Source organism: Stomoxys calcitrans, chromosome 4 (genome assembly GCF_963082655.1).
Source record: "Stomoxys calcitrans chromosome 4, idStoCalc2.1, whole genome shotgun sequence".
Lineage (NCBI taxonomy): Eukaryota > Metazoa > Arthropoda > Insecta > Diptera > Muscidae > Stomoxys > Stomoxys calcitrans.
Genome location: NC_081555.1, coordinates 20,826,222 through 20,841,778, shown reverse-complemented (window position 1 = coordinate 20,841,778; position 15,557 = coordinate 20,826,222). Strand labels below are relative to the sequence as shown.

Below are 15,557 nucleotides of genomic sequence, written 5' to 3'. Positions count from 1 at the left end.
TGAGGCAAAGTCAAACGAAATAAATGAACGACTACTGAAAGCTGAAACTGAATGTGCAGAAATAGTTAGCATGAGAGAAGATATAAAAAAACTTCGAGCCCATCTAGCAAAACAAGAAAACTTGGCGGTATCATGCGATCTTCGTGTTAATGGCATTCCTTGTTACCCGTCGGAGAATTTAGATCATATTTTTGACTGTATATGTAAGGCACTGAATGTAGCAACACCTCCATATAAGTCAATATATCGATTGAAAGGTAAAAGAGGAAACAATAGCCCTGATACTACTATAATTGTTCAACTTTTAACGCCATTCGTGAAAAACTATATCTTAAAGATGCTGGCACAGTTCAGAAAAAAATTTAATGGTCAATTATGTTTACATCACATTGGTTTTGATTCCAATCAATGTGTATACATCAATGAAAATCTTACTTCGACGAATTTTAAAATCTTGCAAACGGGTATTAAATTGAAAAGACAGAAAAAAATCACCTCGATCTACTCTTTTCGCGGCTTAATATATGCCAAGACTGCCCCCAACACTGAGCCAATTCATATTGCAAACGAGGTAGATTTTGACCAGTTTTTTCGTCATGCTATTGATACTGTTTAATGTCTTTCCAAACTATATTTTTTTCGAACCAATCTTTTGCATATTTTTTAATTTTTTTATTAGCGAAAATAGTAATACATATTTTAACGAATTCATTACAAAATTCTCCTTCATTTCAAATTCTCAAATTGAAAGCGTTGCCACTTCTAATAAATGTCTTTAACCAATAGTACTTTGGGTTCCAATAACGGATCATATTACATGATTAAAGTACTCTGTAGACAGAAAACTGGCCTGAATATCTGTCATATTAATGCACAAAGCCTGAAAAGGAAAATAGATGAATTTCGGCACAATTTCGAAATGTCCGGAGTTGACATAATATGTGTGAGCGAAACCTGGTTTAATTCTTCTATTACTGACAGCATAATAAGTGTTGAAGGATATAATGTATATAGAAATGATCGAAGCTCCCTTGGAGGTGGTGTGGCGTTATATGTAAAGAATAACTTACCCTGCAAAGTAATTTTTAAATCTGAACAAAATGAGAAAATTGAATCAATCTTTGTCGAGCTTGTTATTAATACCCGTAAAATTCTATTGGGTTGTGCATATAGACCAAATTGTCATATACCGTATGAATGTATTTTCGACACTATCCTTGATATTTCTGTGCACTACGATGATGTTATAATAGCCGGCGATCTCAATTCTAACCTTTTAAAGGAAAAAACACTTATTGAGTCGTTTAACTCCATGGGATTGTATGGGGTAAATACTACAATACCAACTCACTATACAACAACTTCGAACAGCCTGATTGACATATTTCTTGTTTCAAAATCTGATAATGTTCTACTATACGATCAGCTTAGTATGCCCTGTTTTTCTAAGCATGATCTCATATTTCTGACATATGATGCTGTGCACACACCAGAACAAAAACAGACAAGTTATTTTAACTTTAATAAAATAAATTATGATACACTTGCTTCTGAAATACACAACATTGATTGGAGTAAGATATATGACATCTATTCTACTGATGATCAGTTAACGTTTCTTAGTGAAAATCTATTGTATCTTCTTGACTGCACCGTACCTATTTGCACACCACGTCCTCGAAAAGCTCAGAACTGTTGGTTTAGTGAGTCAATTAAAAAATTAATTGACAAGAGAGATTTGGCTTACAGACGATGGAAACGTTTTAAATGCCCAATGCTCCATGAAGAATACCGAGCACTCAGAACTGATGTAAATAAAACAATTAATCGCGCAAAAGCTGGCTATTACGCCAACAAATTCCGCCAGGCTACTGATTCCAAAAAAAAATGGAAAACAATACGAGAAATTGGTGTCGGGTCCACTCCTATAGTTGAAATTGATGCAAATCCTGATGAACTGAACGCATCTTTCCTAAACAGCACAACATATCTTGAAGATAATAATATAGAAACAAACCCAATAAATGTCATATCAAACACACCAGCATTTCCTGACTTTACAACTTTTGAATTTGCATGTATTCGGCCTATTGATGTTTATGAGGGTTGCATGAGTATAAAATCAAATGCAGTTGGTTTGGATAACCTACACCCAAAATTCATAAAATCCACCTTACCATACACACTGTCGTATATCACATACTTCTTCAACACAATTCTAACAACTGGCATATATCCGACCACATGGAAACATTCAAAAGTTATACCTGTGCCAAAATCGAAAAATGGAAATGAATATCGTCCCATATCAATTCTGCCTTTCTTCTCAAAAGCTTTTGAAAAGATAATTCACAAGCAAATAAGCGCATACTTAAACGAGCATCGCCTCTTATCCAGCAAACAGTCTGGCTTTAGGCCAAGACACAGCTGTGTTACTGCTTTAATCGATGTTACCGAAGATATTAGGTCAAATATTGATGATGGACTGGCTACTTGCCTAGTACTGTTGGATCACTCAAAAGCTTTTGACTGTGTTAACCATGAGCTGTTGTGCTTGAAACTGAAGCACTATTTTAATTTTTCTGCATCTGCTGTGTTGTTAGTTAAAAACTATCTCTGCCAAAGAACTCAGTCGGTTGTAATCAAGGATATAATGTCCAAATCTCTTCAATTGAATAAGGGTGTACCGCAGGGTTCGATTTTGGGACCACTGCTTTTCTCGATGTACATAAATGACCTACCACCACGGCTCAGATACTCCTCTATACATATATACGCTGATGATGTCCAGCTCTATCTGAGTTTTGCTAAACCTGAAATACGTCAAGGTTTTTTAAAAATAAATGAAGATTTGGGCATTATTTCCAACTGGGCTCATGCCAACTATCTTAACATAAACCCTAAAAAATCAAACTGCATCTTAATTTCAAATCGCAACCATAATATTATTACTGAAGAACATATATTAATTGGTGAGCAACACATACAGCTAGTCGAAAAGGCTAAAAATCTTGGTATAACTTTCAATAACTCACTGACATGGACCGATCACATAGTTGCGACTACTGGAAAAATATACTGTAAAAAAATACTGTACCAAACACAATCGTTTACGCCAAAACACATTCGCCTCCTTTTGGCTAAAACGTACTTACTGCCTGTGCTCTGCTATGGAAGTGAACTGTTTAGTAAATGTGACTCTAGGAGCACTAGACGACTGGAGACATCTCACAATGCAATAATAAGATATGTCCATAGCCTAAATCGATACGAGAGCTGTTCACCCTATGAAAAAAGCATATGCAATATGAAATTTGGCGTTTTTCTAGATATAAAAAATCTGTTACTATTGCATAAAATCATTTATGAAAAATGTCCAGAATACCTGTACCAAAAGCTGCAGTTTGGGAGAACAAACAGAAGGATACTATTGGTGATGCCTCGATATCGTCTTTTGATATCACAATGGCAATATCTAACAAATGCGATCCGCCTATGGAACTCACTACCCTTGTCAATACAATCTATTTGCAACGCAAATTCATTTAAAAAAGCTTTACAGAAAAATCTTTAAATAATCTTAATATTGATAATGTCTTAATTAAATAATGTTTATATTGTCAAAATTATTTGTTAATTAATTATATATTACAAATGTTACTTTATATACTACTAATCTCTGTTGAACTGTGTTAAATGTCATTGATATCTCACATACAGTAATTATAAGATCATTGTTATCTTGTTGTATGTGAAAACGAACAAATAAATCTAAATCTAAATCTAAGCGGACAATTTCCAGCTTTTATCATGGGGTACCCCCTTAACAAATTTTCAAAATTTTTACATCGAAATTTTTTTTCGAATTTCAGCCTGAAATGGATTTTTATGCATTCGTTATGCGTTCTTAATCCAAAATGATTTGGTCTCCCCAGTCAAAAGTCGAAAATCGAGCAAATTTTCACAAATTACTAAAAATGCTATCAAAATTTCAAAATTTTCCCTGCCCTGCCCAAATGAACTTCAAATAGCTGTTCAAATTCTTGAATTTCGATATTCGAAAAAGTGAAGAAGTTACAATAACTTGAATTTTATTTGGGCGAGGAAAGGAAATATATGACATTTTTTTAAATAGGGGCAGACCCCTTGATAAATCTGGAAACCGGTCGATTGCTATGGTATTGACAGCATGTTTGTCATCTGTTACAGTTGACTTGTTGTGTTATTATTTATGACTGCACAAATTAAGATCAAACATAGTTTTTATGTATCAAAAATTTTATTTATTTCTTTAAGAGGCTACCATCTACATGATCATGATTTCCGCTGCGACGATGACCACCACAGGCACTCTTTAAAATGTCCAAAACGGCAGATAATGTTATTTCAACATCGGTCTGGGATCCTAAACTAGGATTTACTTCCACCATATCCACGCCCTCTACACGTTTAGTCTCACTTAAGGTTTCAACAATGTAAATTCCTTCGCGTAGTGTAAGACCACCGTTAACCGCAGTGCCGGTACTTGGAGCAATGCGACTGTCCAGAGCATCAATATCGAAACTTATGTGAATTTTGTTGTTCTTATCCAAAGCATCCAGAGTCATTTCCATTATTTTGGCAATTCCATATTTATCAACAGACTGAAAAGTAAAAAAAAGCGAAAATTAAATGGAAAAAATTAAAAATATTTTGAAATTTAAGAAATTTTAAAATTTAGATATAGAAATTGTGATGATGGTCTACAAAACTCTAAACCACTTGGTAATCCCTGTAGCTACCATCATACTAAGCTTACTAGATCGTTATTAGCTATACATCGCCCTCATAAATCCAATTAGAGCTATCATATCCCTGGGAATAAAAGGAAGTAGAATGGCTAAAGACTGGATGATCATGTGGGCTTTGAAGTATACTCCAAAGAAGAGGAACTCGGTGCTGTAATGTAATAATCTAACAATCTAAACTTGATGAGGTAGACCGCATTGCTGTCGTTGGCCAAAACAGAAGTCTCACTCACGGTGTCTATCATGACAGGAAACAGTCAGATTGGAAACAAGTAAAAGGGTGATAAGTTCGGCCGGACCAAATCTTATATACCCTCCATTATGTCATCAAATTTGTCAAGTTCTTTGTCCGGTATCTCTTTATAGGCAAACCAAGGATAATGGATCAGTGGATAATTGGTTATAAACCGATTCAAACCATATTTGGTGGCACGTATGTTGAAGATCATAGCAGAAGTCGTTGTGCAAAATTTCAGCAATATCGCATTAAAAGTACGCCCTCTAGACGCTAAAGAAGTAAAATCAGGAGATTGCTATCTTTGGGAGCTAACTCAGCTTATAGACCGATTCAGACTATATTTGACAAGTATTTCAATGGTCTTAGAATTTGTCACTGTGCAAAATTTCAATCAAAACGAGCGGTTAATGCCCTTTCTAGAGGCTCAAGATGTCAAATCGGGAGATCGGTTTATATAGCAGCTATATCAGGTTTATATCGGAGCTGTATCAGGTTATAGACCGATTTGGACGGTACTCGACGCGGTCGTTGAAAGTCATAACAGAACAGCGCGGACAAAATTTCAGCCAAATCGGACAAAAAATGCGGCTTCCAGGGGCTCAAGAAGTCAAATCGGGACATAGGTTTATATGGGAGCTATATCAGCTTATATACCGATTTAGACCATACTTGGCACAATTATTGGAAGTTATAACAGAACACTATGTACAAAGTTCAGCCAAATCGGAGGCTTCCAGGGGCTCAAGAAGTCAAATCGGGAGATCGGTTTATATGGGAGCTATATCAGCTTATATACCGATTTAGATCTTACTTGGCACAATTAGTGGAAGTTATAACAGAACACTATGTGCAAAATTTCTACCAAATCGGATGAAAATTGTGGCTTCCAGGGACTCAAGAAGTCAAATCGGCAGATCGGTTTTTATGGGAGCTATATCAGGTTATATACCGATTTAGACCGTACTTAGCACAGTTTTTGGAAAATATGTGCAAAATTTCAGCCAAATCTGACAAAAATTGAGGTCAAAAGTTAAATCGGGAGATTGGTTTATATGGGAGATCAGGTTACAGACCGATTTGGACGGTACTCGGCACGGTTGTTGGAAGTTATAACAGAACGCCGCGTACAAAGTTTCAGCCAAATCGGATTAGAAATGCGAATTCCAGGGGCTACAAAAGTCAAATCGGGAGATCCGGCTAGCTCTACGCGTTTGACCGCTATCGAGTTATCGACAGACGGACGGACGGACATGGCTAGATCGGCTCAGGATGCCGAGATGATCAAGAATATATATACTTTATGTGGTCCTAGATCGATTTTTTGAGGTTTTACAAACGGTATGACCAGATTAGTATACCCCCATCCTATGGTGGTGGGTATAAAAAAAAACATCAAAAAAATTTTGATAAAAATGTTTATCATGAATTTTTATCAAATATTGATAAAATATTTTTTTATTTATTTATTTGCCCAATTTCGTAATTTTAAGCCGCACGGCCCATTTATAAAATTATAATAGAACTAGACATTTATATTAGATATTTTAATATTGCTACACAGTAACAAACAATTTTATTAAAACTTGATATTGATAAAATATTACTACAATTCCTTGAAACATTTTATCAAACATTTACAAAAAGTGACAAAAATTTTGATCAACTTTTGTCAATATAATTTTTTTTATGACCAAAAAATCGATAAAAATTTTATTGAATTTTTGAAAAGTTTTACCAAATGGCAATAATTTTTTCCTGTGTATATACTTTATGAGGTCATAGACGAATATTTCGAGGTGTTACAAACGGAATGAAGAAATCAGTATAACCACCTCCTACAGTGGATGTTATAATAATAAAAGATGAGGAAGAGAATGGAATGTTTACAGAACATATGCTGTGCGCCTGTCTAAAACTGTACAATGCTAGTGGACATGTCTGAATTAATTGATGTTAATATTGGCAAACTAATGGGATTTTAAAAGCGATCTTGCTGGTTCAACGCTAGGAACTATAATGCATCGATCTAACTTCTCCTATACCTGTGGTACCACAATGGACTAAAAGGTCTAAGCAAGTCTGATTGCAGACTGCCACTAAACCCGAACTCAACTTATGCCTCCCCTAAATGCTAGAGTTCATATTTACGATTCTCAAGGGAATTTTGTAAAAATTGTAACGATATTTTTTCGAACTTATTTATATCCCCTGATTCTGCAAATAATTTTTCAACATTGCATTTTTAATGTGACAGTAACAAAATACTGATCGTAATTTATGCTAAACAGAAAAAAATAATGAAAATCCCCACTACCAGACACAAACCGGATAAATTATAATGAACCATGTCCTATCCCACCGCCAACAAACAAACACACGTACACATCAAATAGGACGATATCAAATGCACATTTAAAAAAACAGAATCCTGGTAAATGCAAAGGACTTGCCCAACCATAAACATGAATTGAAACAACCCCCGATTCCACTCCCCTAGCAAAGAGAAAAAAGGACATATGCGGAATGTTCGTTCATTCCATATGTGTGTGTAACTGAAAGTTACAGATGTTGTAAACGATCGCTAAGGATCGTTAAAATCTAAAAAAAACAACAACAACAATCGAAATCGTCCATAAAGCAAGCCAGCTCTAGCAGTCCTATGCAACAACACTAGCACTAGCCACCAGGCACAAGGGTGGTTTGGTGTCTCTCCTTTGCTTTGCCAACGCCTAGTTCAAAGATCGTGTGCGTATATGTAAGCCACCAGGTTTCTTGTGTGTCCTTTAATTGTTAAGCAGCAAAAAAAAAATGAAATTAGTAGAAAAACCTGAATCAGAATGCATAGTAAATTTTGATCTTTACAGCAGTTACAAATATTCGCTGCTGCTTTAGATGAACATTTGGCCTTAAATTCCCTGTTTTGGGCAAACAATCAGCCAAGGATACTAGAATGCGAACAGTCACAAACACATGTACACATACATGGCATACTTACATCCATGGCATATGCGCGTATTCCCAACTTTTTGAGTATGTAGGCCTCGTAAGGGTCAACGTCCCTTAGGCCAATGAAAACCAACTGATCGGCACGCAAGCTGTAACGAAAAGAACAAGCCGATGTGTATTAAAACAATAGCTGTAAATAGGAATTATTGATGCATACAATGTATTTTGATATGAAAAAGGATAATAGGGAATTACACATTGTGGAATAGTTGGTCAGGGATTTATAGGGCAGGACCTACAGATCTACACAAAAAATTGTCTACAAAGGAGGAAAACAAAAAAATTGCAAGAGAGCAAATTTGTCAAATGGTGCAAAAATGAAATTTACTTTAAGCCTGGGTTAAAATCGCAACGATAGCCTGTAAAATTGCAAATTTGCCCATGAACATTCCTTTTTTCGTCATGGGAGAAGCACTTCCCGGAGTACCTTCTCCATACGCTTCTGGTCCATGCCGAGGTTGGAAAGAACCCTGGTTATGTTCGGTTTGCCAGAACTGCCACCGTCGTCGGTTGGAGATGGTGAGGTGTAACCGTTGCATGGAGTGGGTGCATTTCCGATCTTGCTCTTGCCTTACGTCACTACGGGAGTATAGTCGCACTGAATATGTTGCAAGATACTGTAAGAACATAAACAGTAGTGGGTCACAAGCGTCCTCGTCGGACTATGTGACCCCTCCGACCTCTCCTGTGTGGCAATATACCCAGCTACAGTACCCCCGCCCCAATATTGACGGGCCAGTGCCAGGAGTGTATCTTGCAATTGAATTACAATGGTCTCCGAAGCAAAATCGACGAGATAGTAGATTTTATGATACGGAAGAACAAATTGGTTGCAGCGATCCGGAAGACAAAGCTGACCAACACCTGCAGTCTGCACAGTTGTCTCGGATAAAAAGTGCTACGTAAGAACCGCTTAAGAAATGGAGGTAGAGCATTGACCTGCGTGATACACCATTCCGTGCAGCATAGACCAATCTCGCGCGCGCCTTGTGCTAGTGACCCATACATGTAATGTATGGGGATAGCAGTCAAATCAGGTACTGCCGAGATAGAGCTATACAACATGTACATACCGCCGGCTGGTAGTTGTGACCTAGTTGTTAGGCCAGACAGTAGACTCGACAATAGTGGTCTACTGTCTGGCTATAAACGCTTTAATGCACATCCTTTTTATGGCTTTGGCAGAACAGATCAAAGGCTTCATGTAAATAAGGAAACCCTCACAAGAATTACACGGAGGTGCAGCAGCTCGCCAGACATTTCCATTGCATCTCATGACTTCCGGAGTAACATATCCTGGCAAGCCGTCATTTTGGGATCAGACCACCTCCCCTTATTACTCAAAAGGAATCGGTCCATATGGCAGCTATATAGTCTGATCTGGGTCATATTTGGGTCGGATGTCGGGAGGCTTAAAACAACTTACTAATTAAAATTTCAGCTAAATCGGTTAATAAATAAAGCTTTTATGGGCTTCAGACCCTTTATCGGCCGATCGGTCTATATGGCAGCTATAACTAAATATAGTCCGATCCGAACCATATTAGGGATGCTTAAAACAACTCACTGTATCCAATTTCAGCGAAATTGGGTAATAAATAAAGCTTTTATGGTCTTTAGACCCTTTCTCGTCCGATCGGTCTATATGGCAGCTTTATCTAAATATAGTCCGATCTGAACCATATATGGATCGGATATCGGGAGACTTTCAACAACTCACTGCTTCAAATTTCAGACAAATCGGCTAATAAATAAAGTTTTTATGGGTTCCAGACCCTATAGCAGTTATATCCAAAGTTTTTTTCAGGGGATGTCCCCTATGAATCCAGTACAGTAGTGTTGGCATTGGCATTTGTCTTAAATCACTGGATGTCAAAGTGTTTGGGAAAAAACATTGGCCGTATGTCGATTCCACACACGAACGGTTCGGGCGAAATAAGAATTCTATCTATAATGCATTGTGCGGTCCGCTGGCCAATCAATTACAAACGGGTGTGAGTTCCTGGAATGTCTAGTATCCCTGACAAACATCCTTACATCAGCGATAAGAAGACGAACATCAGATAACCCACATTGATCTCCTCTGTACATGGTCCAGTAGCTCCAGGGATGATTTTGAAGATCCACCCCATATATGTGAGTTGTACTCACTTTTCGGCCTTATGAAAGTGGTGTAGGTGTAAAGAAGATCAGACGGAGTAAGGTAATTCTTACATCGTTTAAGGAAGCCTAAACACTAGAATGCTTCTTTCGACACTTCGAATACATGTTTAGCCCAAAGGACATCACTTTGTATCTTCATGCCCAGAACATCAAGAGCTTCTGATTGCTTAATATCTATCGTAATGGATCGTTTGTGTGACAACAAGCAGCACTGAGTCTTCCGTGCATTAAAATCTACTCGATTAATTCGACCCCACTCGGAAATGGTCAGCAAATCCTGGCAGAATCCCCGCCTCTTTTCAATAATCTCTCGGAGACTCGGCCTATGGTCCAATGAGTAAGAATGACGGAGATTACTATCATCCGCAAATGATACACTCTGCCAGCTAATCCTGGCAGAGTGTATCATCCATAACTCGCCTCTTGTTCTCAATTTATCGAAGAATCGGCCTATGGTCGAACGAGTACGAATGACAGAGATTACTGTCATCCCCAAATGAGTAGATCGGATTCAACGTCAACAGATCGTTGATGAAATTAAGAAAATAGAAGGAGAAAGAGAAAGAACAGAGCCCTGGGTACACCTGCGGCCAATTTATGTTCATTGGTTGAGAACCCATCTATAACGACTCGAATTGTGCGATCTCTGAGAAAGATCGAAATAAATCAAACGAAGATATAGCCACACACCAAATGCGACAAGCTTTGATAATAGTGCACCGTGCTAGACCCTATCAAATGCCTTGGAGATATACAGAGCCACAACCTTGCTCTCACCAAATTGGTGGTTTGAGCGACTCCAACGTTCCGACAGAAGTGCTATGAGGTCACCCGTAGAGCGATTTCAGCTAAACCCATACTGTTGGTCGCTATGAAGGCCATTAGACTCTAAATAGCTCACAAGGTTGTGATTAACCATGCTCTCCATAAACTTGGAGATAGCGGAGCATATCGCAATTGGCCGATAATTCGCAGGGTTCTTTGCCTCATTCTTCTTGGGTATTGGCTGAACGTTCGCAACCTTCCAATGCGCCGGGAAGACTCCCGCGCGGTAGGCAAGCTTGAAAAGGTTGCGTAATGGGCGAGCAAGCGTCGAAGAACACATGCGCAAGACAAGTGTTGATATGCCATACGGACCCGGGGACTTATTAACGTCTAGATTCTCAAGAACCCTTTTAACTCCACGAGCTTGAAAAAATATCTGGGGAATGACGCCAGATACATTTTCGATTGAGGGTAGTGGTTGATTGCTTTACGGCAGGGAAGAGTTCCCTGCAAATATATCAGCCAACAGGTTAGTCTTATCAAACGGGTGAGTGAACGTTTGGTCATCCTTAACAAGAGTTGGAATAGATAAAGAACTACCCTTTTCACGAATGACCAAAAACTCTTACTTCCTTGTGCAGAAGCAAGAACCTTAGTACGAAGGCGTTGTTCGTAAAGAAAATTTTCGCGCCTAAGCACATTGGCACACGAAGATCTTGCCTGCTTGTACAGCAGTTCGGTATTGGCATTTTTATCCAAGCGCTAGTTCCTGAATGCCACCTCTTTCGATCTGACAGCAACTCTGCATGTCTGGTTAAACCAACTTTTGTCATCTGATTTAGCCGTTATAGTCTTAGCTGGAATAAATGTCCCCATTCCATTTAAAATTATCTTCTCCATCATTTCAGCAGTAGCATTTATATCGTCATCTAGAGAACATAGTTGAGCTCAGCCCAACAATATTGACCGCTTCGGGACTGGGGAGGTCCGATTTGGCCCGTTCTCTTGAACCTAACCTGCGTTCAGCAAAACGACGTATCTGTGCCAATTTTCTGATCAATATCTCAATTTTTGAAGGCTGTAGAGTGAATATACCCCCTATCCTATGGTAGTAGGTATAAAAATTATAGAAATTTAAAAAAAAAAATTCTGAAAACAAAGTTTTTCGCAAAAAATATTTTTAGAACTTTAATCTTCATGATATTTTTGCTTGTAAAATTTGTTCAGTGCACACCAAATGTTACAAAATTTCCCATAAATTTTGTTTTGTTGCTTGTAACGAGTCCACTCACTACCCTTTTCCTAGCTAGAATGCCTTAGGTGATCATGGGCTATTGTGTACAACATGCCCATAAATTTTCCTCTTATCCTGATCTAGAGACAGTTTTCACGTTGTTCCACTTTTCGTACAGGGGTTGCGTTAACAAAAACAAAAAAGTTCAAAATTAGAAATTTAAAATTTCTCCATAAGGACACGTGTGCCGAGTGGTTGAAATGTGTCGTGTTTCCTGTTTTACCATACTACCTTATCTTTAAAAAAATAAAATGGTTGCACGCAACAAGACTTGCGGCTTGTCTAAGCCTTAACCAGCCATTACTTTCTTTTATAGATAAAACAGAGTCTTCGGTATAGTGTCCAATAAAAAAGTTGTGGATAGACTTTGGTTAACCAATGCGGGGTTCAGGGGGTATGAATGTGTTTCGATATAAGTTTTCTTTTCTAATTAGCGTCCATAATGCTCCTAAAATGATCTCCTGGTACGAACGCAGTCCATTAACAAATGCTTTAATTTCATAGACAGCAAATTGGGCGCCATATTTGTATAAGTTGCATTGATATTGGGAAGTTAGATAACCAGTTGGGATAAATACGCACAAGGAAAGACCATCTGACATAGATTCCCACCTAACTCCCACTAGAGCCAATAGGAAATGAAACAAGTAGGTCTCACTTAACTAAAATGTTGTGACCTCATGCATACATGACATTTGTATAACAATATGGCGCCCAACGTGAATATATTTAAAGAAAGGATTTGGTAATTTGAATCAAATCTACAGAGTAAGGTTTTATGTAAAACGGCTTCAAATTACGACACTTGCTACTAGTGCTACTGCAACATACAAAAAATTTAGCGCCCAACGTGGGGCATATGAAAATAAATTTTACTGTAAGCCGATAGCTTTTGTCGCTATTGCTTAATTTTTTAATGTTTACTGTAATTTTTAATTATAATAAATAAAAAAAATTATTGGGTGAGAATATATGCAGATTAAAGTAACAACTTTACAGAGGATATTGTATTGGGTTGCCCAAAAAGTAATTGCGGATTTTTCATATAGTCGGCGTTTACAAATTTTTTCACAGCTTGTGACTCTGTAATTGCTACTTTCTTCTGTCAGATGACAAATTTTTTCACAGCTCCCAAAACGTACAGGTAACGAAATGGAGAAAATTGGGAACCACAACTTTGGGTTGCCCAAAAAGTAATTGCGGATTTTTCATATAGTCGGCGTTGACAAATTTTTTCAACGGCTTGTGACTCTGTAATTGCATTCTTTCTTCTGTCAGTTATCAGCTGTTACTTTTAGCTTGCTTTAGAAAAAAAGTGTAAAAAAGTATATTTGATTAAAGTTCATTCTAAGTTTTATTAAAAATGCATTTACTTTCTTTTAAAAAATCCGCAATTACTTTTTGGGCAACCCCATATAACGCCCAACGTGGGGCATATAAAAAAAATTCACTGAGTGAGGTTTTATGCAGAATGGGCATTTGCTCTTTTTATGCCAGTGGGACATGTAACAAAAATGCTTTGGTAATCGGGATATATTTTATAGATTGAGGTTTCAAGCAAAACGGCATTGTATTTAGGGATTTTAAGGTTTAGTTTAAGTTTGGGCAGTTTGAAAACCCTTTTTTGAGATCCTATCTAGTAATTATTTACAAATTGAATATGGTCTTACATATGGACCATGCATGGACCTTTAGTCCTCACCCTCGTTATCAACCCTCCCCCTTGGACATATGCCCTACATTGTTACAAAAGGTGATTTATTTTCGGCTTCGTACACTGATGTTGAAAACGAACGATGTCGAGCTCAAAGTTTTGCGCCATGACATCATGTAATAATTTATAATTATTATTATTTTTTGTTTTTATAGGCCATGGCAGTCGGTTGGACTACAACAAACGCATGCCAAACAAAAAATTATTCACCGGCACACACCATAGCAACCCCACGCCATGTCAATAAAAGCCGGCAATTGTTTTCAAAGCAGATTGCGAGTAAATTTGTAATGTCTGCGAGCTGGCGTTGTTGTTTTATGTTCATGGAAACCAGCCAATCTGGCAGATTTTTCCCTAGTGTTGTTGGCCGTCGCCAACCCTGTGCGGCGATTTCTCCCTCGTTCATATGGTGGCTTGAACTATAGGGAATATCAAAAGTAAATCATGTTTCAACCACCAACGGTGCCATCACCACCACCACCACCACCGCCACCTTTCCTTGTACTCGTATCTTGGCGCAGAAAAAAGGGAACACAACAAATTCAGACACAAATCCCAGACAAACTGGCACCGTATTGCAAACAACAACAACCACATAACTTGGATGAGTAGTAGAGTAGTATGTAGTTTATGTGCCATTGACACTGGGCTATGGCAACAATTACTGCCGGGAACTTGTGTCGGTGGACTCCGAAAATATTTGCTACTAACAACGGCTGGCATATCTTGCATTTGCAGATGTGCGAATCCATATGGCCATTGATCTGAATTCCATTGTTTTCGATTCAGTGCTAATTGGTCTTATTTTTAAAATTAAAACAAGCATATCGGATGTTCCATGAAAAGAAAAGTGACAATATTTTCTATAAAGGAAAAGATTGGGACTGGATTCCTAGATCTCGATTTCGTTTGGTACAACAAACATCATCAGTAGGATTTTTCAAAAACATATGTCTTCTACGTTGAAACTATGCTCTTAAGAGTATTTTCCCTTTCTAGCGCAGCAAGAAAGAAAATTTTGACAAAATTTTATATTTTATAAAATTTCGAAAACATTTTCCATAGAAATAAAATTGTGACAAAATTTTCTATAAAATTTTAAATATTAAAAAAAGTATTTAAATTTTGAAAATGTTTTTTAAAGTAATAAAATATTGGAAAAAATATCTACTATTACTAATTTTCCACGAACATTCCTTCTTCTACTTCTCTCATATCAACGACTTTAGTCCGATTAAATTTTAAGCTCAATTTCAACATATTTGGAAATAAAATTTAGACAACATTTTTGAAAAAAAAATTTTTACAAAATTTTCAAAATTAGAACTTTGAAACAATTTTCAAAAATAAAACTGAAATTATAATAATAAAATTTAAATAAATTTTTCCAGAAAAATACAACATTTTTGGAAATATGTAGCCAGCTTTATTAAGGGAATAACTACTACCGCTGAAAAATTTTCTGATGTTCACGCCGGGATTTGAACCCAAGTGTTCGGCGTCATAGGCGGACATGATAACCTCTGCACCACGGTGGCCTACGAAAACAAATGTGTTCAAAACGTTTTGTTATGTAGCTCCTCAAGAATA

At 37.3% G+C, this 15,557-nt stretch overlaps 1 protein-coding gene across 1 annotated transcript in view; it reads right to left on the bottom strand.

Moving 5' to 3' along the window:
* Positions 1-4,243: 4,243 nt before the first annotated feature.
* Positions 4,244-15,557, bottom strand: part of LOC106085008 (arginase-1) — a 71,149-nt gene continuing 59,835 nt past the window's right edge. The window contains exons 4-5 of the mRNA XM_059368177.1: positions 8,021-8,120; positions 4,244-4,643 (exon numbers count right to left, since the gene is read on the bottom strand). Coding sequence (XP_059224160.1) covers positions 4,284-4,643; positions 8,021-8,120 — 460 coding nt within the window. The 3' untranslated portion in view covers positions 4,244-4,283. The remainder of the gene's footprint in view (positions 4,644-8,020; positions 8,121-15,557) is intronic.